Source organism: Crocuta crocuta, unplaced genomic scaffold, assembly GCF_008692635.1.
Source record: "Crocuta crocuta isolate KB4526 unplaced genomic scaffold, BGI_CrCroc_1.0 scaffold130, whole genome shotgun sequence".
Taxonomy (NCBI): Eukaryota; Metazoa; Chordata; class Mammalia; order Carnivora; family Hyaenidae; genus Crocuta; species Crocuta crocuta.
Window position 1 is genome coordinate 14,915,838 of NW_027527920.1, and position 23,148 is coordinate 14,938,985.

Here is a 23,148-nt window from a genome sequence, read left to right on the forward strand (position 1 = left end):
GGGCAGGGTCAGAGGGGAGGCAGAAAGGGGAAGGGGAGAAAGAGTGAGGGGGGTAGGGAGGGTGAGGGGGACAGGGAAGATGAGGGGGCATGGAAGGCGAGGGGAACAGGGTCACAGGGGAGAGCACCTGGAGTGAGCTATAGATGTGCTGCGAGCAGCCTTCCTGACTTGGTGGCTCTCAGCTCCAGCTTCCACCTCTGCCCTTCCACAGATCTCTCCACTGAATGCATTCCCTCCTTCCCACTTCCTCTCTTTCTTCTTGTAAGGAAAATCCGTTTGGCTAAAGCAGCTGAGGAAATGGGATGTTCTTCTCTACAGTTCCTGGCCTGCTTCTAATCCATCTCCTCCTTCAGGGTTCCCGCTAGACAGAGTCTGATCTTTAGTTCCCTTTAAAAACAGCTAGTCCAATCTTAGTGTTCTGCCTTCTGTTTTTCTTAAAGAAGCATGGATTGAGCTCCTATCCCAGCTGGAGAAAGCCACAGTGAGGAGTTTGCAGTGTGAAGCCTGCTGCAGAATTGGGGGGCCCATTCAAACCCCTGTGGGTTTGACAAAGGCACAGTGAACTGGTGGTGTTTGAGAGTGTGAACTTGGAGTGTGAGTGTTCTGAGTGAATTTGTGTCCACTGTTGACTGTGTGACTATGGTAGCTGTTTGACGTCTCTGAGTACAGTTTCCTCATCTGAGATATACTAACCCCCCATGTATGGAGTGTGGGGATTAAATGGGTTGATGTATAGTGTAAAGGGTCTGACTTATGGTAGGGCCTCAATCTATGTTAGTTCTCTTCTTTAGGGGCAAGAAAGCCCATCATCACCCTAACTGCAGACCCTGGGGTATATGGAACGCCCCCCTTCCCTAGGGTGGAAGCCCGTTATATCCTATGGGGAAGCTGCTAGCTTCACCACTGTTTGTGCCTGTAGCAATGGCAGCATCCTGCCTCATGGCTACTATACTCACGTGGCATCACCATGTGGTCTACCACGTGAGACCAGGGGCAGGGTCTGTTTTGCACATAGCAGGCTCTCCATGATTACATGTGGAAAGAGTGGAAGGTGGGTTGACAGGCTCATTTTGTTCTCTGTGGTAGGAGAGATGAGGGTTTCAGGAATATTTTTCTTTCTTTCTTTTTAATGTTTAGTTCATGCTCAGCAGGGAGTCTGATGTGGGGCTCATGACTGTGAGTCATGACCTGAGCTGAAATCCAGAGTCAGATGCTTAACCAACTGAGCCACCCAGTTGCCCCAAGAGTATTTTTCAACTAGATGGCAGGGAAAGGTTTCCATGTCATGAAATAGACCCCCAAATCTCTACAGGTTTCAAGTTGTAGACTAAGCTTCAATTCATGGGTTGTTTGGGAGCCAGGGAGGTACGATTTCCTCTTGGAGACAAGTCCTTGCTTAGTTTGACTTCAGCCATTGCCTACAATATTCTTTCCCCACTTTGTCCAGGATTTTTAGCATCCGAGAAAGGCCACATTTTCTCTAAGAGGTTGCATGTCTCAGTCACATTTCTACTTAGGTATGGGGAATGGTTCTAATTGGAAGCATTTCACAGCTGCTTCTGGGTAGCTAACCTAAAAAAAACCCAACACTCTTTTATACCAAAAGCCATTGGATTGTATACTTTAAATGTATGCATTGTACGGTATGTGAATTATATCTCAATAAAGCTGTTTAAAAAAAAAACCTACTCTTTGACTCCTTTGTGTACACCGTTTACTAATTGTGCTACCTAGAATAAAGATGTGATGATTGGTCCTCTGGCTGCCATATTGGACTATAAGGACCAAACTTCACTCTAAGGATGACAGAGTAGTAAACTGAAAATGAGTTAGGTCCCTGAGGACTTGGGTTACATAGCTCTAGATGATTGTGTGAAATAGAATCAAACTTCTGTTTTATTTGAACTGTTGCCAGTTGAGTTTCTGTTATTTGCACCAGTATTTAAACCTTATAGTTGCAACATTTCACTGGGAACTGTGTCTTCTGGTTTCCTACCTCCTCTTGTGAAACATGCAGATTCACTTGCATGGACTGTAATCACTTATGGGCCTTCATGTGCTGTGTGACTTCTTTGAGCCATATTTTATTATCTGAAATGTGGAGATAATTATATTTTCCCTATCCTGCTCATTCATGGCATTGCGATAATCAATGAGATACTGTGTCGAGAAGCACTTGGAAAATTAGAATGTCCTTTACAAATATTATGGATGAAGTTGTTATCACTGGCTCCCTATCTTTTTATTAAAATTGGACATACGAGAGAGGGAAAAAAAAGAAAATGTAAAAGCTAAGAGAAAAAAGGCATGTCAGCATTTCCTACCGACCACCCATGGATTATCATCACCAGAGGCAGAGAGGAGTTGAAGCCACACTTCTGTAACGTGTCTGGGTGATTGAGCCGAATCTGACAGCCCTTATCCGTTTCTTCTTGAAAAAGCAGGAATCTCGTCTCCGTCGCCTGCAATCCTTCCTTTGTTTCAGCAGCCCTCAGTCTTCTTCCAAATGGCCCTGGAATGTAAGATTGGAGACCGTGTTTACCCTGGCATCTGTTCTAACTCTGGCAGCTCTGGGACAGCCCAAAGGAGAGCACCAGCCAGTGAGGTTACTTATGAGGTGCCGGAGGTAGGCATGGACCACAGGTGTGGGGATCTCAAAAGAGCATGTTCAGCAGAATGTCCGTTTCTTCCCTGGGGGGTGATGAATGGTGACCTAGGAGAATCCAACACAGGTAGAAGGGGCCAGATCCTCCATCCTGCCTTCCTGGTGACTATGGGATCAGCCAGTCAGACAGTGGAGTAACTCAGAGACAATAGGGATACAGAAGAGGCAATTGGGGAAGATGAGTATTTCACTGCAAATCACACTGCTAATAAGTGATGGAGTCAGGATTTGAACTCGGTTCCCTCTGATTCCAAGTGCCTATATCCGTATGCTGTAGAGACAGTGAATAGAGCACCTTAGTTAGATGACACTATTCATTTGCTCATGTAGCTCAGCCTGTTGTCACTTGCAGACACATTATACCATGCAGCTTTGCATGGACGAGGTAGGGTTGGGGTGGAGAGAATCTCAAAGAAGTGGCTGATTCTGCTGGATGGTGGGAATAACATTCAGGGAGGACTTTTCAGGGAAAGTGATGCTGATCCTGCCTGGAAGGATGGACAAGGGCTTGTGAGGGGTGGGTGCTTGGGTGGTGGGAGGAAGCAGGGCTTTCTGAACTAGGGGGACAGAAGAGTTAGGTTTCAGAGGGTGGTATCCTGTGGGCAGGAGGAAGAAGAAGACAAGGCTGGGCAGTTGGAGTGTCCTTGGCCCTGGGATGCTGGGAAGTCTGGACTTTATGCCCTAGATGATAAGGCTGCGTCTAAGGGGTTTTTCAACAGAAAAGGCTAATAAAAGTACATCCTTTATCTTTGGATAAAAGATACACATTTAGAATCTTTCAAAGACTGTGGAAGAATGAGGTAGGGAGAGAAAGATTGTTTTCAAGATTTTACCTTCTGTAGTTTTCTCAAAATGTCTTCGAGTCTCTCTTTTAGCGGAGCCTGACCCTGATCTTGAGCCATTTTGGAGTCATGGTGAGCAGTCACATGACTCTGTTAGGTAGCCCAACAGCTGTCAAGGCCGTGGTGTTGGCCAAAGACCAACGCCTCTGCTCAGGGGCTGTGAGAAGCCCGCGGAGGTGTTATGTTCTCAGGTTGTGACACCAAGATGGGTGACATCTTTTCTGCCATGATCAGGGATCAGGCCAGGAGCTGGGGAAGGATGCCCTCATCCTCTCTTCCAGCTGAGGGTGGGCTCTCCAGCACTGAGGGGCAGACACGAGGCCACACCAGCATTTTTTTTGTCAGTGAACTCAACTGAGTCCAATTACTGAGGATCCCAACCATTCATTCTGAGCATAAAGTCATTCAGGCTTCTCAGACAATAAGTTTTGGGCTTTTGGTTTCAGGGGACAGCAGGACAGAGAGATGATGAACCTAAAGTGCAAGGGGAGGTATTAATGAAACCAATTTTCCTACCCAAAGGTTATTAATTTGAAAGGTTATTAATTCCCAGCAAAGGGCAATGATTTTTCACTACGATGACAGAATGAAATACATCATATTTTATTAAAGGGAGATGTGAGTGAGACTCTGAAGAACTGCTCTGTGATAATTAAGAAAATGTCTGCCGCCCCGTTTGGCTTTCCCAAGCTTCGAGGCTGCTTGAACTTGTCCTCGTCCCCTGCCAGGGGGGTTCCCAGTTCATGCTCCCATTTTACTGGCTGCCGCCATCCTGGTCTTCTAAGTAGAAGCTGGAGTGTTACCTTGCACTCCTACACCAGCCTTCCAGTCAATCTGAAACTTTGGGTTCCCAAATATGCCTAGAATCCAGTGTCCTAGCTCGGGCACACACTGTTTCTTGGTTGGTTGATTGCACAGTCTCCCAACATCCATCCGTCTCTCTCTCTCTCTTCCCTCTCTGTGTTTGAACATGACATCCTCTCTCACACTGCTGCTCAAAGAATCTTCCTAGAACAGTAATAACTATCATATCCATTAGTGACTTTGAGCTTCATGGTATTGTAGCCAAGGCCACCACCCAGTGATAATCCCTTCACTCCCGGCTCCTCCCCTCTTGCCACCCACTGCGGATGGTTTCCTGTACTTCTGCACTCTCTCAACTCCCCTCCCCCGTCTGTGCTGCTCTGTGGTGAGCCCTGGACCATCCATTAAAATGGAACTCAGCCATCACACCCTCCAGGAAGCCTTCTCATCTAGTCAGAGATCATTACTTCCTATTGCTGCCAGCACTGTATTGCATCTTTGAGTCTAATGTGCTTGTCATGGGACCCAGTAATTTATTTGTTTTAGGTGTGTGCCGTTTCCTCCACCAGGCTGTGAGCTGGTAGGTGCTCAATAAATGCTTACTGAGTGATGTGGTATTCCACAGCATCCAGGTCTCCAGTCAAAAGCTAAGGTTTGATTTTTCTGCCATGAATACACTGGTGCTAAGTGCAACTAATTTTCTTTTACTTAGTGATGGAATAGTTACATCTATCGTTTCAGGATAGCTGACTCAAATGCTAAGAAGACTATATATGAAAACAAAACAGGGATAGAAATAGTACCTCTCTCATGAAGTTGTTACCAAGATTAAATAAGATATTTGTAAAGAGCTCAGAACAATGCCTGGCACATAATTAGCGCGTACGTAAGGCTGTGTTGTTAAAATAAATACCAACTGGAGCATCTAGCATCTTGCATTTTTGATCTGGGAGATCCTTTCTTTCTGGGAAAACTTATCCTAGTTGCCCTCAGAGGACCAGTTCTGTCTTATGTGCATTTACTCTAGATTTAGCTGGAGAATAAGCTCTGCCCTCAAGGCTGTTTAGGAGAGTCCTATGGAGAAACAGCTGTCAGATGGAGAAGCCCACAAACAACTGAACTGAACTGGCTTTTCCCTTTTCTTCCTGGGGGCTTGGCTTTCTTTTGGCACATATAGGAGTAAGGAAGTTATGTATATATATGTATATATTCATTCATTTATTTCTGCAATAAAAACTTATTAAACATATGTTATCATATTATGCCTTGGGCCCTGGCTAGGTATTCTTTGAAAGCACACAGGGCACCACTTCTGTTTTTCAGGAGTCCCTTATCCGATGGTAGAGGCAAGTGTGAGAACCAGTCAATGCATGTGGTTGCTTTACATGCTATAGTGGAAGGATACCCTGAATAGGGGCTAGAGAAGATGCCAAGAGAAGATGAGGTATCATGTGAGTTTAGAAGGATGAAAGAAAGATGCTTTAAGAGCTCACATCTAGGACAAACTCCTGAGAAAAGTGAGACTCATACCTGAAAAAAAAAAAAAGGATTTCATGGAGGACATGAGGGTTGAAGGGCTATTATGGGGAAGAGAGCCTAGAATTCTCTTGTGCAACTCCAGGAGATAGAAACAGAATCACTGAGTAGGTGTGACATGGAAGAAAATTTTAGACTTAAAGTCGTTTACAAAAATTTATAGTTGAAGAAATAGGGACAATAAGAAAATAAGGGGTGGAGGTAAAACAATAAAGACAGAAATGCTAATGGATTAGTACTCTAAAAGGCACACTGTGAGATCATGTAATGTTGCTGAAGATAGGCCACAGATTTTATTCTGAGCTTCTTTTTGGCCAAATTACAGAGGGAAACAGGAACAGTTAGGGGATTCATGGTGTCTAGTTGCTTACACTTTTCTGGTCCTGGAGCCTGAGATGGTTTCCTTATATGTTATTGTGAAAGGAGTCCATTGCATGAGGCAGTGGCCACTGCCTTCCACTCCATTCCTGCAGAATATGCAGTAGTAAGTTGTATGTGGTTAACTCTGAGAGTGCTTGGCCATCCTCAATGGAAGTAGCAGCCATAGTGCCAAACAGCATTTAAGTCATAGTGAATCTCTGTGAGGCTCTTCACTATAATGCAGCAGTTGTCTCTGGAACTGAGGGAGGCAGGGGCCACTTCAGGTCACATTTTGGGTAGAAGGAAGGGGTGGAGCTCTAGAGCTCAAGTGTCTGAGGCTCCATGGGGGCAGAGTCTGATTGTCCCCTTTACAGAACACAGAGAATGCCGGTGCATTCTGGGCCAGGCCACAGTGTCAAGGACGTCCTGCTGTCACCCATACCACATGTGTACCAAAATGTTGGCCTTGGCCATGTGTTATAGCCAGCACTTGACTGACCACCTCTCCGAAGGGTTCCTTTTGGTACTGCAAACCCAGTGAAGCCGTACTGAATTTATTTTCTTTCCTCCCAATCCAGTTTTCTTCCTTTGTCTCCGATGATTCAAAACACCATTATTTGTCCATGCTATTGCTCAAGCTAGAAAACTTAGAGCTGTTCTGGAATGTTCTCTGTTCCCTCGGTGACCCTCGTGGGTCACTGAGTACTGAGGATTCATCATCAGGCTTGTCTTCTCTGTCCCCTGCCACTGGCCTAGTCTAGAACTTCATGCAATTTATTTTAGAATTGTGGAATTGTAATAGACTCTTTTATATTTTATTTGTAGAATTAATACAAACTCATAGTATATGTACATATAGTTTGAAAAATGCTGAAATGAGTAAGGAATCTCACTCCTGAGAGAAAAACACAAGTAATATTTGGAGTATTTCCTTCTCTTGTGGAGATATTTGTTCCATAAATATTTATTTGGTGTGTCTAAAATTGAACTCGTACTACGCAAATGACTTCATATCCCTCTTCACCTGTCATGATAATTTTCTTATAGCATTACAAATTCTTAAAAAACACCCCTGGGTGGCTCAGTCAATTAAGTGTCTAACTTCACCTTAGGTCATGATCTTGTAATTTGTGGGTTTGAGCACCGCATTGGGCTCTGTGCTGACAGCTCAGAGCCTGGAGCCTGCCTGGGATTCTGTCTGCCTCTCTCTCTCTCTCTCTGCCCCTTCCCTGCTCAGGCTCTGTCTCTCTCTCTCAAAAATAAATAAAGATTAAAAAAATTAAAAAAAAAAACATGTTTTTGAAAAGTGCATAGTTTGTGTACTTATTCCATTATTGTTGGACATTTAGGCTGTTTTGGGTCTCTTTTTTATAAACAACGCTCTGATGACCATCTTTCTACATAAATCTTTGTCTAGAAAATCTATGACTATTTTCTTAGTGTCATTTTTGAAGTAGAATCATTAGCTCCTTAGGTGTGATCTTGTTCATATCTGTTTATATATGCATATATATCCAAACTGACTTCCTGTACTTTTTAAGCCACTATTTATTGAGCGTTTCCTCTGTGCCAGGTGCTTTTCTGACAGTCTTCTTTCCATTAACTCATGTAAACCTCACAGCAACTCTGTGAGCAAGTTGTTAGAACACACCATGATTCTGTTATGAGTGAGGAAATGTGTAGCTCCTTCTCCAAGTGTGTCTTCTGATGTCGTTATTTTCTCCTGTCTTTATAACAGATAACCTGGGGATGAGGCTGTGGTTTTGAGAGGGAAACTATTAAAGGTAAACGGTGGAACCTTTTGAGGGAGTCAGCCCCTATAGCCTGGAAAGCGGGTTGACGGGCTAAGGAGGCTTGGGGTTGCCCTCTGCATGACAGCAAGTTTCTGGTGGAGCAGAACTTCCTCAAAATCATTCGGAAGCAGAAGCTGGGTGCAGGCCATTGCATTTCTAATATTAGATTCCTTGCAGCCAGTGATTTCTCCATTCCTAAATCAGTCCCCAGGTTTAAGGTTCCTAATGTTTCATATAAGAACAAATTATTTAATTTTCTTTTGGGTAAGGACATTATTAGGTGGTGACTGCAGGCAAATGAGCTGGCACAGGAAAGAGCCTCGGATTCTGCTGTAGAAGGCCTTGGTAGGAAACAGTCATTCTGTCTTCCACCCATGATGCTTGGGCTGGGTGCTTCTGCTCAGTTCCAGGTTTGTTGAACACCTTGTGTGGCTGGTGCTGAGGACACAAGTGCATAATACAGCAGCCACAGGTATTAATATGCCCTTCCCAGAGTTGTTTGTGAACTATATTCATATTCATTATTTAAATTGCTAACCCACGTGTGTGTCCTTTAATAACTTTGTGACTTTGTTAATATGCACTGCTGAAAATATTCCCAGACCTGGGACTAATGAGAGGGGCCCTCTGGAAGACACCCTTGAAAACTTGCCCAGCCATGTTCTTACTGTTCAGGGTAAGAACTATGAGATAAATGTAGCCATAGCTCTTCCCTGGCTGCTGTGGCCAGGCTGGTGAGGTGTACATGCACAACACTGACTTCAGAATTTCTAGCATGATGGCAGGATGGAAAAACTTGAATCAGAAGTTAGTCATTCCTGGGCCTTTAGAGATTCAGCTCTTAGCTGTTGCTGATCTTTGGTGATAAGCAGATTGGGTCCATGGGGGCAGTTAGGAATGCTTCTCTGACTTCCGCCATCTTGAATTTTTCCCATCATCATTTTGTTGTGAAATAAGATGATAAGGGATAGAAGGAAAGCTATTTTCACAAGTCTACTTGGTTTACTTTGTTTACTTTGGTTTACTTTGTCTACTTTGGCCTGATTTTGCTAGCCATCCTGTAGCCTGAGACTACAATTCATTTCTCCTTGGAGATTCCAGGGAAGAAAGTAACTAGAGGCTGTTTTCTTGTTGGAGAGATTTTTTTTTTTCCTTCCAGATTTTCTTCTTAGGCTGTACTCCTCTGCAACTCGGGCTAGAATCACAATGAGTTTTTGTCTTTCAAAAAATCTGATTATGGAAGAGTATGCCATTGAGAAAAGTTTTCCATTTGTACTGGAATCCTCTGGGGATAATGGTGCTTAATTCCTTAAAGTGGTTCCAAGGTCACGGGCACATTCTGCCCTGAACAAGTTCAAGGTAGGGTGACCAACTGTCCTGTCAAACCAGGATGAGTTGGCCACTCTAGCTCAAGGGCAACAGAGTGAATAAGTGGAGAGAAAGAAATGATAATAAAAATTGCCATCCTTGTTGATGATTATTCTGAGTTTTTATCCAACATGCAGTGTGTGACATACCTTCCTGCTGGTCTTTCCCCCTGTGGTCCATTGGCCTCACATGCTTTGCTGTTATGTCCTATTTGCCTAGTTAACATCATTCTTTCTCAACGTTGAAGTGCAGTCTTCATTTCCTCAGGGAAAATCTCTCTGAGTTTCCTGACTTGGTCACATTTCCCTCTTATTTGTTCTCTTAAGTGATTTCACAGTTATAATTTTCTATTTGAACAGTCATTACATAAATACCTGTTTTCTTTATTTGATGATAAGCTCCATGAAAGAAAAACCTAGGTCTGGTTTTGCTCACATTAAAACTTTAGCCAGTAGAGCAAGGAGCTGTAGAGTGTCATGGCCAGGCACCCAGACTAGGGCCATGTGGTTTGGGTTTGAGGTTCATTTCTAACACTTACTACTTGTGTGACCTTGGGAAAATTACTTAACCTTGATGTGGCTGAATTTTCTCGTCATGTCATTTATAAGATAGAGAAATAATAGTACCTATCTCAGAGAATTATGATGAGTTAGTGTTAATACATTCTGTAATTGTGATAGACATGTATCATGTGCTATGTAAACATTCACTACTATGATAGTTTGCCATAAGAAAATTGTTGGAGGAATGAAAATCATCTTGAAGTGGATCATCAAACTAAATTTAGAAGCAAAACCCATAAAAATTCTAGGAGAAAATATTTGTGGCATTGAGAAAAGCAAAGCTTGTTTTGTTTTGTTTTGTTTTTTGTTTTTTGGACACCGAAACACAAATCATGAAAGAAAAAATTGATAAATTAAATACATCTTATCTTTGAAAGATCCCACTGAGCAAATGAAAAGCCAAGCCAGACTGGGAGAAAATATTTAAAATACATATATCTGACAAAGGACTTTTATCCAGAATATATAAAAAACACAGTTCAAGTATAAAAAGAAACAATGGATTATAAAACAGGCAAGAGATTTAAACAGCTACATCCTATAAAAAGATATACACATAGCACGTAAGCACACGAAAAGATGCTCAGCATCATTATTCATGAGAGAAATGCGAATTGAAACCTCAATGAGATAGCACCTCTCCTCACCTCAAATGGCTAAGATGAAAAAGATGTACAACATCAAGTGTAGGTGAGGATGTGGAACAGCTAGAACTTTTCACGCATTGCTGGTGGGATTGCAAAATACTGCAGCCACTTTGGAAAACTGTTTGACAATTTCTTATAGAGGTAAATGTACCATAAGGCTCAGCAAGTCCAAGCCTTGGAGCTTACCCAAGAGAAATTCAAACATATGTCTGCACAAAGATGCAAGTGTTTACAGCAGCGTTATTCACAGTAGCCCCAACCATTAGCAACCCAAATCCCCATCAACTGGTAAATGAGGAAATGTATACAGGAATCTACTACAATGGAATACCACTCAGCAATAAAAGGGAGCCAATTTGTGGTCCATGCAAGCATGTAGCATGGATGAATCAAAAATGCATTGCAGATTAGGCCCACGGCTGTGGGCCTTTAAGTGAAACAGGCCGAACGTGAAAGGTTGCATACTACGTGATTCCATTTATATGACATTCTAGGGAAGGCGAAGCTCTCAATAGCAGACCAGGGGTTTCCAGGGGCCAGGGATGGAAAAGGCAAAAGGGAAACTTTTGGAGGATTGAAATGTTCTGTATTTTGATGATGATAATGGTCCCTTAGATGTACATTTTTTAAAATGTTGAAAAAATAAACTATCGCCACGCAATACTGTGGTTTCTCCACATTACTTAGGGTTCAAGCCAGGACACTATAGGCTAAAGAGCAGGCTTTCTGTGTCAGTTACTTGTGCAGGACTGGGCTGGCCTGGGAAGGCAGGATTTTTCTGAGTCCTTTGGGGGTTGACATCTGTCTGTAGGGAGTGCTCCAGCCCTGACTTTGAACCAAATGATAAGATCAGACTGAGACATGTCTAGTCCTCCAAGACCTGAGGAAGATTTGGCTTACCTAGAAGACCCTTCCAAGTTCCTTTGGGCCACAGATGACCAGGGGTGCCTGGGGAGGCCATCCTTGGGAAACCAAATCATTTGGCCAGAGAAAGTTAGGGATAAAAGGGACTTGAAGACCATGCAGTGTCATGGCACCCAGCCTGGTTACTGCCTGCTTTTAATTCTCTTTCTGTGCATCTTAAATATCACACATTTATTGAGGGGTAATTAATTTTCCTGCTTTTTTTATGTAAGGGTATAGACAACACCGTCAATTTACTCTTCTAATCATCTGGAGAGAATCGGTAGCTAGAATTCCAGGGAAAAGCAAACAAACTCAACATTTAGTTGACCTGTGTGATACAATCTTTCTTTACAACTTGTTTGAAAATAGCTCAGTGATGCCCTTTGCCCACCCTCAACCATTGCTCCCTAGGGACCAGGGACCAGAATGACCTAGTCCAACTTCCTAATGTTACAGTTGAAAGTAGGACCCAGAGAGGCCAACTGACATGGTCCAAACTGTGCATCTGGTTAATAGCAGAATCAAAAGAACTCAGCTCTCCCAACATTCAAGCAAGCATCTTCTTACTGTGCTGGGGGAGAGGAGTCCCAACCCACAACCCAGCCAGGTTTTCAGTACTCTGTTCCTCTCACTGCTATAAAACTCAGAGGGCTCACATACTGTGCCTCACAAAGGCTCATCCTGCTAAGTAAGGCCCCTCGATGTCAACGAGGAAGTGTGTCTTGAGTCAAGAAGAGGGTTGCTGGGGTCTCATCTTGCCTATGGGAAATGCCCCCAAACAATTGAGGTGACCTAGGACGCCCTCAGTCACCTGCCAGAATTGTTGTCTGCCAGCCTCATCCTCAGACTCCATGTCTTTTTCTCCCACCACAGTGGGTAACACTGGAATTCTTACACAGTCAAGAGACTGTGATGTAGGTGTCTGACCAGAGTCAGAGGGTAAGCTCCCTAGGAGCTGGACAGGCACAAGTTCTTCAACATCTCGTGGAATGGTGGATCTTGGTTTAAAATCAGGTTGCCAAGTGCTGTTTTAATAAACAGATGAACTGAATGATGTTCCTGTTTCAAAATTTTATAATGACTGTCTTTTTTAAAAATATAATTTGTTGTCAAGTTAGCTAACATACAGTGTATGCAGTGTGCTCTTGGTTTTAGGGGTATGCAGTGTGCTCTTGGTTTTAGGGGTAGATTCACATGGTTACAACTGTCTAATTCTTGACTTTGAGCTTCATTTCCCCTTATTCCTCACCTGTCTGTCTTTGACAGATCCTACACAATGACCAAGCAAGGCTTACAAGGAGCCGAAGGATGGGTCGGGGCAGATGACCTTAACTCTAATTATGGGGTTTAGGGCATTGTCAGATGGTATCACAGTCAAGAGCTCTAGGAGTACTTGAGTCTTTTCCCAGCCCAGAGCCACCCACCTCACTGAGATAAGCACCCTGGGAGCACTGGTGGGCAGGAATTCTGTATCTCTTCAGTGAAGATTCAGGCTGTGTCTTCAAGTCTGGCTCTGCTTTTGTGCACTACTGATGGCCATACAAGGAGTCAGCCTTTGTTTTTACTCTGTGGCAGACACTCTGCTAAGCCTTGTAAGACTTTATCTTACTTTGTGCCTGCTGAGATATACAGTGCCTCGTCTACCCTCTTATTCTCAGCTTCAGAGAAAGGGCAGACCCAGGATGGCATTTCCAAACAGACCTTGGGACGGTGGCTTGAATGGAAAAAGACAACACAAATCCTTCACTAATTTGGCTTTCCAGTGGCAAAGCGTTGATGCTGATATTGAGGTGGGGGTACTCTTTTCATTCATTTATCCACTCATTCATTCATTCATTCATTCCCCTTTCTAGCACTTCCCAAGTGCTTGTTCTATGCCAAGCATTTTCCCACAAATGAAAGTTGCTTTCAGCCAAACTGTTTCTGGAGCAAGTATCATGTTTTCTTCCCGATTCTTTTAAAAATATATATTTGTTGCACAAAAGCAGAGTAATAGCAGAAAACAACATTCAAAAATATATACTCACATTCTTATCATCCTAATTAATTGACTTTTTATTTTTCTGTGTTTCTATTCTATATCTAGAAGCAAATATATTTTTCTTATTTTGGAAGCAAATATATTTTTCATGTAACTATACAAATATAATTGCTTTTTGCTCTTTTCATTTCCCATTATATAATAAACATCTCTCTATATTCCTACAGTGCTCATCCTCATCATTTTTAAAGGCTGAGTAATATTCCATTGAGGGGATGTTTCATAATTTATGTATCCACTGCCCTATCTGGGACAAGCAGTATGTTTCCAATTTTTTTTACCTTTATAAGCAGAGCTGCAATGAACTTGATGCAGAGAGCTTTTCCTTACAGAGAATTATTTCTACTATGAGGAACCACTTGGTGTGGTTAAATGGGGAGATCATTTTGCTGACATGGGAATTGAAACAATTTTACAAGTAAGTCCCCCACAGGGTGTCAGCCACAATTATTTCCAACCCGAAGAACTGCATAAGACCCTGAATGTTCTCATTAAAGGTGATGATGGGTGGCTGGGGAGTGGGTATAATATAAAAGGCTGTTATGAGGCTATCATTTACTTTTCACTAGTAACTCAGAACACCTTATTTTATCCAATCCTCATAACATCCCTATGAGTAAGTGCTATTCCTAAAGGAAACTAAGTCTCGGAGAGGATAAGGGTCTTGACCAAAGTCACACAGGAGGTATTTGGGCTGGGCCTAATGCCAAGCGTGGCTCCCTTGAAGTCCTGGAAGTCAGCCACCTGCCCAGACCCACAAACCTCCTTTGTGAGGCCTTCAACATCCCTCAGGACATGTGCTGACCACAGGGTTGTGGAATCAGTCTTAGAGCTGTACTCTGTGGTCATGCCACGTGTGGCTGGGTTGTACTACATTTATGTGGCAACTTTGAAGATGGCCTGGAGCCTGAAGTGAGGGCATGTCACACAAGGCAAGCAACTGAACATGTTCTTTTTTGGGTCTACTGTACCTGCTTTTATAGGCATTGTGGCTTTAGACGCTCAACTATTCCTCTCATATTTGGCTATTGGTTTGACTGTGTGTTGGAAGATATATGAGGTGCTAGTTTCCTGTTAACTTGTCCTCGTTGACCTTGAGCAAGTTATTTAACTTTCTGGGCCTTGGTTTCCTCATCTTCCCAGCCCTGAGGCCTCCATGGTGGTACAGTGAGACAGCCTCATCTCTTTTGGTCAGCTGGGCCAGGGTTCTAGACGTGGCTTTCCTCCCAAACCAGGTGGGCCTGCCTCTGGAACACTGAGGGCCTGGGAGAAGATCCCTCTGTTTCTAAGATGTGTGAGTCCTAAGACTGTCTCATCTCTGAGTTGCAATGAGTAAAAGATGCCAGAGAGAAGAAGTTGTGAAGCCAGGCGAGAAGAAAAGTGAGAGAAGAGCAGCATGACCTGGGTCATGTTCCTAGCTGTGTTTCCCCCAGGAATGTGCCCCTCTCCCTGGCCGGAATCTGAACCTGATGGCTTTGCAAAAGTAAATACTTGCAGCAGGAGGAAAGCACTAAGCATTAACTTGGCCAAACAGTCCTAAGGCTATTCTTTAAGGCAAAAATAAATCATGGGTGGGGAATGTGAACTGAAGCCATGTGGGTTATAGTCTCTAGGGCTTGGGGGCCACCTGATGAAGGAATGAGCCTGACCTGATCTCTGAGCCTCCTTGAGGCTTTCCTGTGTTGTGGCCTAGAGCTGAAAGGGCGAGTCATTGGGTATGATCTTAGAGGCTGACAAACCACCATGGCCCATTTATTCATGTATTCATGTGTGTTAGCACACAGTTAGTGAGCACATACTAATGTAGCAGGGCTGGTGCTTAGCCATGAAGATGCAATAGTGGACAAGACAAACTGTGCTTTCAAGAACCTCATGGTCTTATGGTGGAAGTAAGTGAGTAGACAATTGTTATGTAGCTTGGTAAGTGTTTTGATGGTAGAAGAATAAGAGAGCCATAGGGTGGCTGATGTGAAGGCAGCCAGAGGAATCCCATTGGTAGGTAGTATCACCAATTACCCAGATAATCATGGGGATTCCAATCAAGGGCTGGTCCTGAGGGGAGACAATTACTATGGAATGGGCAAGAAAGACGAGCCCATGTGTGGCCAATATAGTCACCTCTCTATTCCTAGAGCTGGAGGTCATGGCTGTAGACTACTCCCTAAGCCCTTCAGCTTTCCTGAGACCGTATCTCTTTTGAGGGTCCCCAGGCCCTGGGGTCTGCAGCACAGCTGTCCCCATCATGTGCATGTTCATTTCCTGATGAAAGAAATAAGGAGTGGTTCAGTGGTCGGCCCAAGACCAGCAGCCGGCTAAAAAAATCAAACCAGGCCCAAAATCCCACTTCTCTACCTCTGTCTCCATATGTCTAGATTCTGAGACTGCAAGACTTTTTTTGGCCATGTGCTTTTACCCTCGTTTCGCTTTCCCTATGATAGTTTTCTACACCTCTGTCTTGCCTTCCCTGCCTGTGTCTAGAGGCACAGCTCACTGCTGCTTGTCTCCATCAGACCACAGACATGTACTCCAACAATTTCTGGGGCACCAGGGGAAGTGATGGTGGAGGCAGAGCAGTGTAGAGGGGAGGGCACTGGCTTTGGAGGCAGCTGGCCCTGTATTTGATTCTCTATCAGTTATTAGTTGTGTGATCCCGAAATATTCACTTAACCTATTGGAGCTTCCATTTCCTTCTCTTAAATTGCCAGCATGAATATGAGACTTGGTGAAATGTATACTACAGACATTCAATATACAGCTTCTCTTTCCTTTCAAAGCTTACCTAAGATCTCTTTTATCTCATGACTTGACCCAGAAGAGTTTCTTCCAGATAACTATCTGCAAAAATTTTTGCCAGCCTATTTAGCACCTTTCTGTGAATTCTGTTTACCTCTTTTAGGCAGCACTTCACACGTCCTGGCAAGGAAGCTGTGCCTTTGTGCCAAAAGGAGGCCCCTCTTTGGAGTGAGATAAACGTGTAAAGTGCCTCCCACATGCCTGAAATGTAGCAAGTTCTCAATGAATAGCGATGGCTATCTGGTATTGGCTTAACAGAAGTAGTGATTGGTGTTGCTGTTGCAACATCTTTCTCTTTGAACGGTCCTTCTACGCCCTGTCAGTAACTTACCATGAACCAATAGAATGTCAGATAGGATAACTCTTCATGCCAAAGTGATATGGGATCACCTTCATTTCAAAAGGCGAATGAACCAGAACATCACTGTTGGGAATCTGCTGGCTGAAGCCTCTAGGAAGCCCCTAGGAAGACCTAGGTCTCACACTTGGCTTTTTCCCAACACAGTTGTCTCAAATAGGTGCATAGACATGCCCTACGGAGACTCTCCCAGGAGGACAGCACCTCTGACCTGTTTGGGGAGTGAGCTGTGCTTGGCTCTTTCTCTGGCTGGAAGCCTGCAAGGTATAGGCTGGCCTCCTTGTAGGAGAGAGAATACAACTTTGAGCAAGGGGAGAACCCGAGTGACAGAGCTCAGCTTGTCAGTAATAGCCAAGAACACTCTGAAAGAAAAAAGAAAGAACTATGAGGAAAGGTTCTCCTTACTCAGTAATAAAACTTACCATAAAAATTCAATAATGCAACTGTGTGTACTGGTGCATGGTCAGATAGACCAGTGGCCTAGAACAGAAATCCAGAACCCCTAAGTACATATAGGAATTCAGGATTTCATAGCAGTGGCCTGTTAAATCAGTGGGGTAAAGGGGTGAAGTGGGGTGAACTTTTCTTTTTTATTTTTCTTTTTCAAATGTTTATTTATTTTGAGAGAGAGAGAGGGAGAGAGTGAGCAGCTGGGGGAGGGGCAGAGAGACAGGAGGAGAGAATCCCAAGCAGGCTCCATAATGTTGACACAGAGTGGGTCGCAGGGCTCTATCCTACAAACCATGAGATCATGACCTGAGCCGAATTCAAGAATCATATGCTTATCTGGCTGAGCCACCCAGGTGCCCCAGGATGGACTTTTAAATAAATAGTTGTGTGGGGTGCCTGGGTGGCTCAGTCGGTTAAGTGTCCAACTTTGGCTCTGGTCATGATCTTGCAGTTTGTGTGTTTGAGCCCTGTGTGAACTTTGTGCTAACAGCTCAGAGTCTGGAGCTTGTTTTAGATTCTGTGTCTCCCTCTCTCTCTCTGCCCCTCCTCTGCTCATGCTCTGTCTCTCTCGCCTTCAAAAAAATAAACATTAAAAGATTTTTAAATAAATAGTTATGGCGGACCTGGCAAAAGATAGAAAGATATAGGGGCACCTGGGTGGCTCAGTTGGTTAAGTGTCCAACTTTGGCTCAGGTCAAATCTGATCTCGCGGTTCATGGGTTTGAGCCCCATGTCAGGCTCTGTGCTGACAGACAGCTCAGAGCCTGGAGCCTGTTTCAGATTCTGTATCTCCCTCTCTCTCTGACCCTTCCTGTTCACGCTGTCTCTCTCTATCTTTCAGAAATAAATAAAACATTGAAAAAAATTAAAAAAGAAAAGGAAAGATAGAAAGATATAAAATTTGGAACCACACCTCACACCATATACCAGAAAAATGTCAAATGGATCAAATTTTTAAATGAAACAATGAAAATAATAAAATGACTAGGAGAAAATTTGGGCAAATTTCTCTGTGACTCACAATTCAGAACCTGGAAAAGATTATTAACTTAGCATTAAAACAAGCAAAAACCTTATACATGGCCAACTCAGTAAATAAAATAAAATAAAAAATATTATAAGCAAAGTCAAAATATCAATAACAAATAGAGAAAATAACTGCAACTCATAACACAAAGGTCTTATCTCCCTGATATATAAAGAGTGCCTAGAAATGAAGAAGAAAAAGACCAACAACTCATAGAAAAATAAGACCATAAAGGTGCATTTCACAGAAAAAGGAACACAACATATCCTCAACCCCACTAAGAAGAAGAAAAATATAAATTAAAATTATACCGAGGCACAGGTCTTTCTTATTGGGTTGGAAAACATTAAAGAATTGATCACACTCCTCAGCGGTGAGGCTAGCAGGAATGCCAAGCAATGTAATAATGATAGAGGGGGATTGGTGCCAGCCATGATGGTTACAAATGCACTTGCTGTGTACTCAGCATTCCTTTCCTGGGAATTTACCCTGTGGATGTATCTGCACATGAGGTGAAATTAATATAAGGTCATTGTAGTGTTGTTTGTAATTGTAAAATACTGGATACATTTCAAGTGTCCATCTGCAGACCAGATAACCAACCTGGGGACATGTCCCTCAGTGGAATAGTATGAGGCTACACCAAAGAAACACTCTGTACTGATGAGAAGATGTGTTGAATGTATTGCTAAGTGACAAAAGTCAAGTAAGGAATGGTATCAAGAGTGTGATACCTTCTGTGGAAAAGTGGGAGATAAATAAGTAAATTCACATTTGCTTTTATCTGCATAAAAACACATTGGAAAGATACAGGAGAAATCAATAAAAAAGTGATTCTGGATGAGGACATGAGAGGGTGGGCAGAACTTGGCAAATCTAGCTATTTTATATTCTTTTAATTCGAGCTGTGTGTTTTCCTTCTTCAAAAAATAATCTTAAATAAGACAAAGTGCACCTGCTGCTGGAACCCTCCCATGCCCAAGAGGGCTCTGGGAGCTGACCTCTCAGTGTCTGCCTGGGGCCCAATGTTTCCACCAGCCTCATCTGTCTTCCCAGGCCTACCTCTGCCTAACTAGGCATCTGCCTGTCCTGACTCTAGCCATGCCTTCACTGACCTTGGCCTCCCGGGCCCTTGACATCCAACCTTGACGTCAGAGGTTGGATAGGTCAGGAGGTCAGGGCTCCTTCCACATGACCTTAAAGAGTAGAGCTGACCCCACAGAGAACTTCCCAAGTAGCCAGCTTCCTCTCTGGGAGAGCTGAGCCTGGAAGATAGCAAAGTGCTTGAAGCCATGGGGAGCCAAGGTGGGAGGAGCTCTACAGAAGGAAGCTGGCATAGAGCTTCGAAGCTGGGCAGTGAGGGCTGTGAAGGGGCCCTGCAGTGCCCACTCACCAGCTCAGCCTCAGAAGGGGCACAGGGAGGGAGCACATGCTTCTCAGTCAGGAAGCTTCTGCCCCGGGGCTGTCAGAGACCTCTCGGAGACTGACACTTCCTCGGCAGCCGGTCCATCTGGGCTGGTGTTCACGGAGCGCTGGGAGTGAGGATATTTTAGATGTGTCAAAAGTGATGAATGTTGGAAAGTGCCATTGGCATCTCTGGGAACTCACAGTTCATACTGGCAGCTGAGATGTGCCAGGCTCTTTGGAAGAAATTGAACTCCAGAGGAAATTGGCAAGTCTTTAAAACAGGATGCTCCTGCTCACTGTCCCAGATGTAGGTGGCGGTGAGGTGAGCTCTCCATGTGGTCAGAATTCCACGAGGTCAGTGGAGACGCGGCCGGGTGCAGCAGTGCCTGAGGTCTTGGCAGAGAGCAGTGGCATTCAGGAGCAAGAGCATATCAAACATGAGTGGGCACTCAGGGACCGATGCTGGAGGGAGCAGAGTTGGGCAGCAGTGGGACCTTAAGGCCGGGCTTGTAAGCCCTGCTGGCCAGGACTGGGCGGGGAGCAGTGGCCCAGAGCCAGTCGGAGGCTGGACATGAACCCAGGTCATGGCCCAGAGAAAGGCTGGAAGAAGGCTCCAGTGTGTCTGGATTTGAAAACACCCCAGGGATGTGTTACTAGAATTCAGCATCTACCCTGAAGATCATACCTTCTAAGAGGAGGGCCCCTCTATATTCTGTCTCCAGTGTGGCCTTGTTCTACACGAGCTGTCACTTTGTCTGCTTCTGCAGGGAGGAGGCGCACCCCCAGGTACTCGGGAGCTGGGGGCAGGCGAGGCTGGGATGGTGGCCGCTTTGGCCCATGACTGGCCAGGAGAAGGAGTGTGGGACCGCCCCATGAAGGGCTGGGGCCAGGCGGGTAGGCGAGCTTTAGGGTGGTCACCAGGGAGGAAGAGTGGTGAGGAGTCCAGATGTGAGCACCTGGGTTCCTGCAGCCGTGGTGGCACGGGACCTAGCCGGGCCTGTCTTCTGAAGAAGGACAAAAGGAGGCAGGGTGTTGGGGATGGATGGAGAAGCTGGCATCAGCTCTACCTGCCCAGCCTGTCGAGACCTGTGCTGGTCTTCCCGCCCTTCTCTGGCCACATCCTCCCCATCCTGACAGACTCTCTGACACGCTGCTCCAGCCGGACTCACTCGGAGGTCCCCGACTGCCCGTCCTCTCTTGCCTCCATGACTTTGCTCTCGCCATTCCTTCTGCCACGAGCTCTTGCCTCCCTTCCTGCACCTCAGCCCTCAGCTTGAAGGAACAAGAATGTATGCTTCAGGAACTTTCTGATGACCAGTCAGGCAAAGGGCCCCTTCTGTGTGCTCCCTAGGCTCCCATGCAGATCCTGAGGGAGGGATTCTTTGTCTCTTTGCTGGCTTCACAACTCGTGTCTTATGTATTCATGTGGTCCCAGCACCCAGCACGAGGCTGGCACAGAGGTGGGTTGTTTGCTGGATTGAATTAATAAGATCATTAGTGAGCCCATATTGAAAGGAAGAGAAGGGTAGAGGCAGGGACCCTGCACTGTGTCACTTTCACTTCTCCTTCTTTTTAAAATTATTTTTAATGTTTATTTATTTTTTGAGAGAGAGAGTATGTGTGTGTGAGTGGGGGAGGGGCAGAGAGACAACGAGACACAGAATCCGAAGCAGGCTCCAGGCTCTGAGCTGTCAGCACAGAACCTGACACGCAGCTCAGGAACCATGAGATAATGACCTGAGCTGAAGTCTGACACTTAACAGACTGAGCTACTCAGGTGCCCTGCACCACGTCACTTCTGATACCCATAGTCCCCTTCAGTGTTGTGAGCTGATGGACTACTAACACAGTTAGCCCTGCCTCTATCCACTCTCCAGGAATGATCTGGAAAAAAGGCACTAACAGATACAAAGAGAGTTCTAGACTTTCTTTGGAATCACTGGTGATCCTTTGTTTTGTCCTCACCTCTAAATCCTCTGGACTCTGAGCCCGCCTCCTTCCCTTACCTCCCTTCCCCTGTAATTCCTAATTTTCTTTCAAGCCTTAAAATTCAGTTTTTAAAAACTGCCTTTGTGAAGGTTTTTCTGATCTGAAACTGTTTGTCGAGATATTAATAGGGGTTATGAGGAGAAAGGAATTTTGTGGTCAAATAAATTTGAGAACCATATTAAGCAACATTAATCAAGATTCCTGTTAGCCAGAGACATTAAGCCACTACTTAACTGTGTATTTAATCTCTAGTAGGGACAAATGTTATGAGGTAGTTCTCAAACACAATTACTTTGGAGTAGACCGCCTCTGTCCCCCACATTCCTTTGTGTGTCCCCGCATCTCTGCGACTAATATCCCGTCTCTGGGACACACTTGAGTAAATCCTCTTGGACGATAGACAGTTTTCCATCATGCTTGTATCCTGGTAGAGCTGCACTCATGTTCAACTCATGTGTGTGTGTGTGTGTGTGTGTGTGTGTGTGTCTTGTCTGTCTAAGGCTGGCACTAGCTTCTCTAATGAGGGCAAGACCTTAAGTGTGGGACACAGGCCTGGGCACTTGGGAGACTAGCAAGGTGTTTGCTGTAGGTGGTGATGCGGGAACGTGAGAACCACGAGAAACCTGCTGTAATCATAGTAATATTCTTGTTGTCCAGACATGACCACTGTCTTGACGGCTTTGTATATTTACTGACAGGCTGTTCCTACACAGATGTGTGGCATGCGGGACTTTACTTGTGAGTTTTCTTGAAGTGCAGAGGGTCTGTTGATCAAAATTTGTGGGATGTGTAGGAATGGGGCCATTTTCAACCAGTGTTTTAGCTGGCTGGGAAATGATTTTTTTTTTTTTTTTTTAAATAGACAAGTTGAATTGTCTTCAAATTGTGCTCCTTGGATTGCAAGCCAGAGGTCCGTGTGGAGCGGGCTGTTGTGGGGGTGGGGAGGGAATGCACAAGTTGCGAGGCAGGTTCCTGACTGCCTACCTCTGTTTCAGTGCAAACAATGCTGCCTTCAGGGGTCAACATTTTCTGCTTGAGATTCTGTTTGTTGGAGGGTTTCCATGGATGACACAGGTTTAAAGTCCACAAATCTAGACCAATCACTTAACAGACTAAAACAAAACAAAAACTGTGGTCCAGAAAAGTTAAACCCCATGTTAATCAATCACACATCTGGATACTGGATCTGGAACTCGCGCTTGCCAATACACCCCTGAATGCCCTTCCTCCACACCCTTGCATTTGCTTCTTTTCTCCTGACTCAGTTTCCAAGGGGAAGAATAAAGGGCAGCAAGGAGCAGATAGTAGCAGAGATACCACGCTAACCCCACTGAGAAACAGTTGGGGGGAAAGGTATGGGGCAATGCCATCTGTTCCTCATTTCATCTGCTTCCCTGCCGTCCTCCTTAGGCTGGGCCTTGAGATGTAAAGAAATGTATGCTCAGAGCGACGGCTGCTTCTGCCAAGAATAACTCATAAGCAGACCCAGCACAATACCCCAGTCTCCAGTGAAATGAACTGTTTAATCAAAACTGCTGTGTTCTGTAAATATTCAGTCTATTGATGAAGAGCTCTGCAAATAGGGGCAGCTCCGAAAGC

General features: G+C 44.5%; 1 protein-coding gene across 1 annotated transcript in view; it reads right to left on the bottom strand.

Moving 5' to 3' along the window:
- The window catches only part of LIPC (lipase C, hepatic type), a 133,713-nt gene that overhangs the window by 27,738 nt on the left and 82,827 nt on the right, over nucleotides 1-23,148 (bottom strand). The window contains exon 2 of the mRNA XM_077748850.1: nucleotides 2,325-2,512. Within this exon, the coding sequence (XP_077604976.1) occupies nucleotides 2,325-2,512 (188 nt within the window). The remainder of the gene's footprint in view (nucleotides 1-2,324; nucleotides 2,513-23,148) is intronic.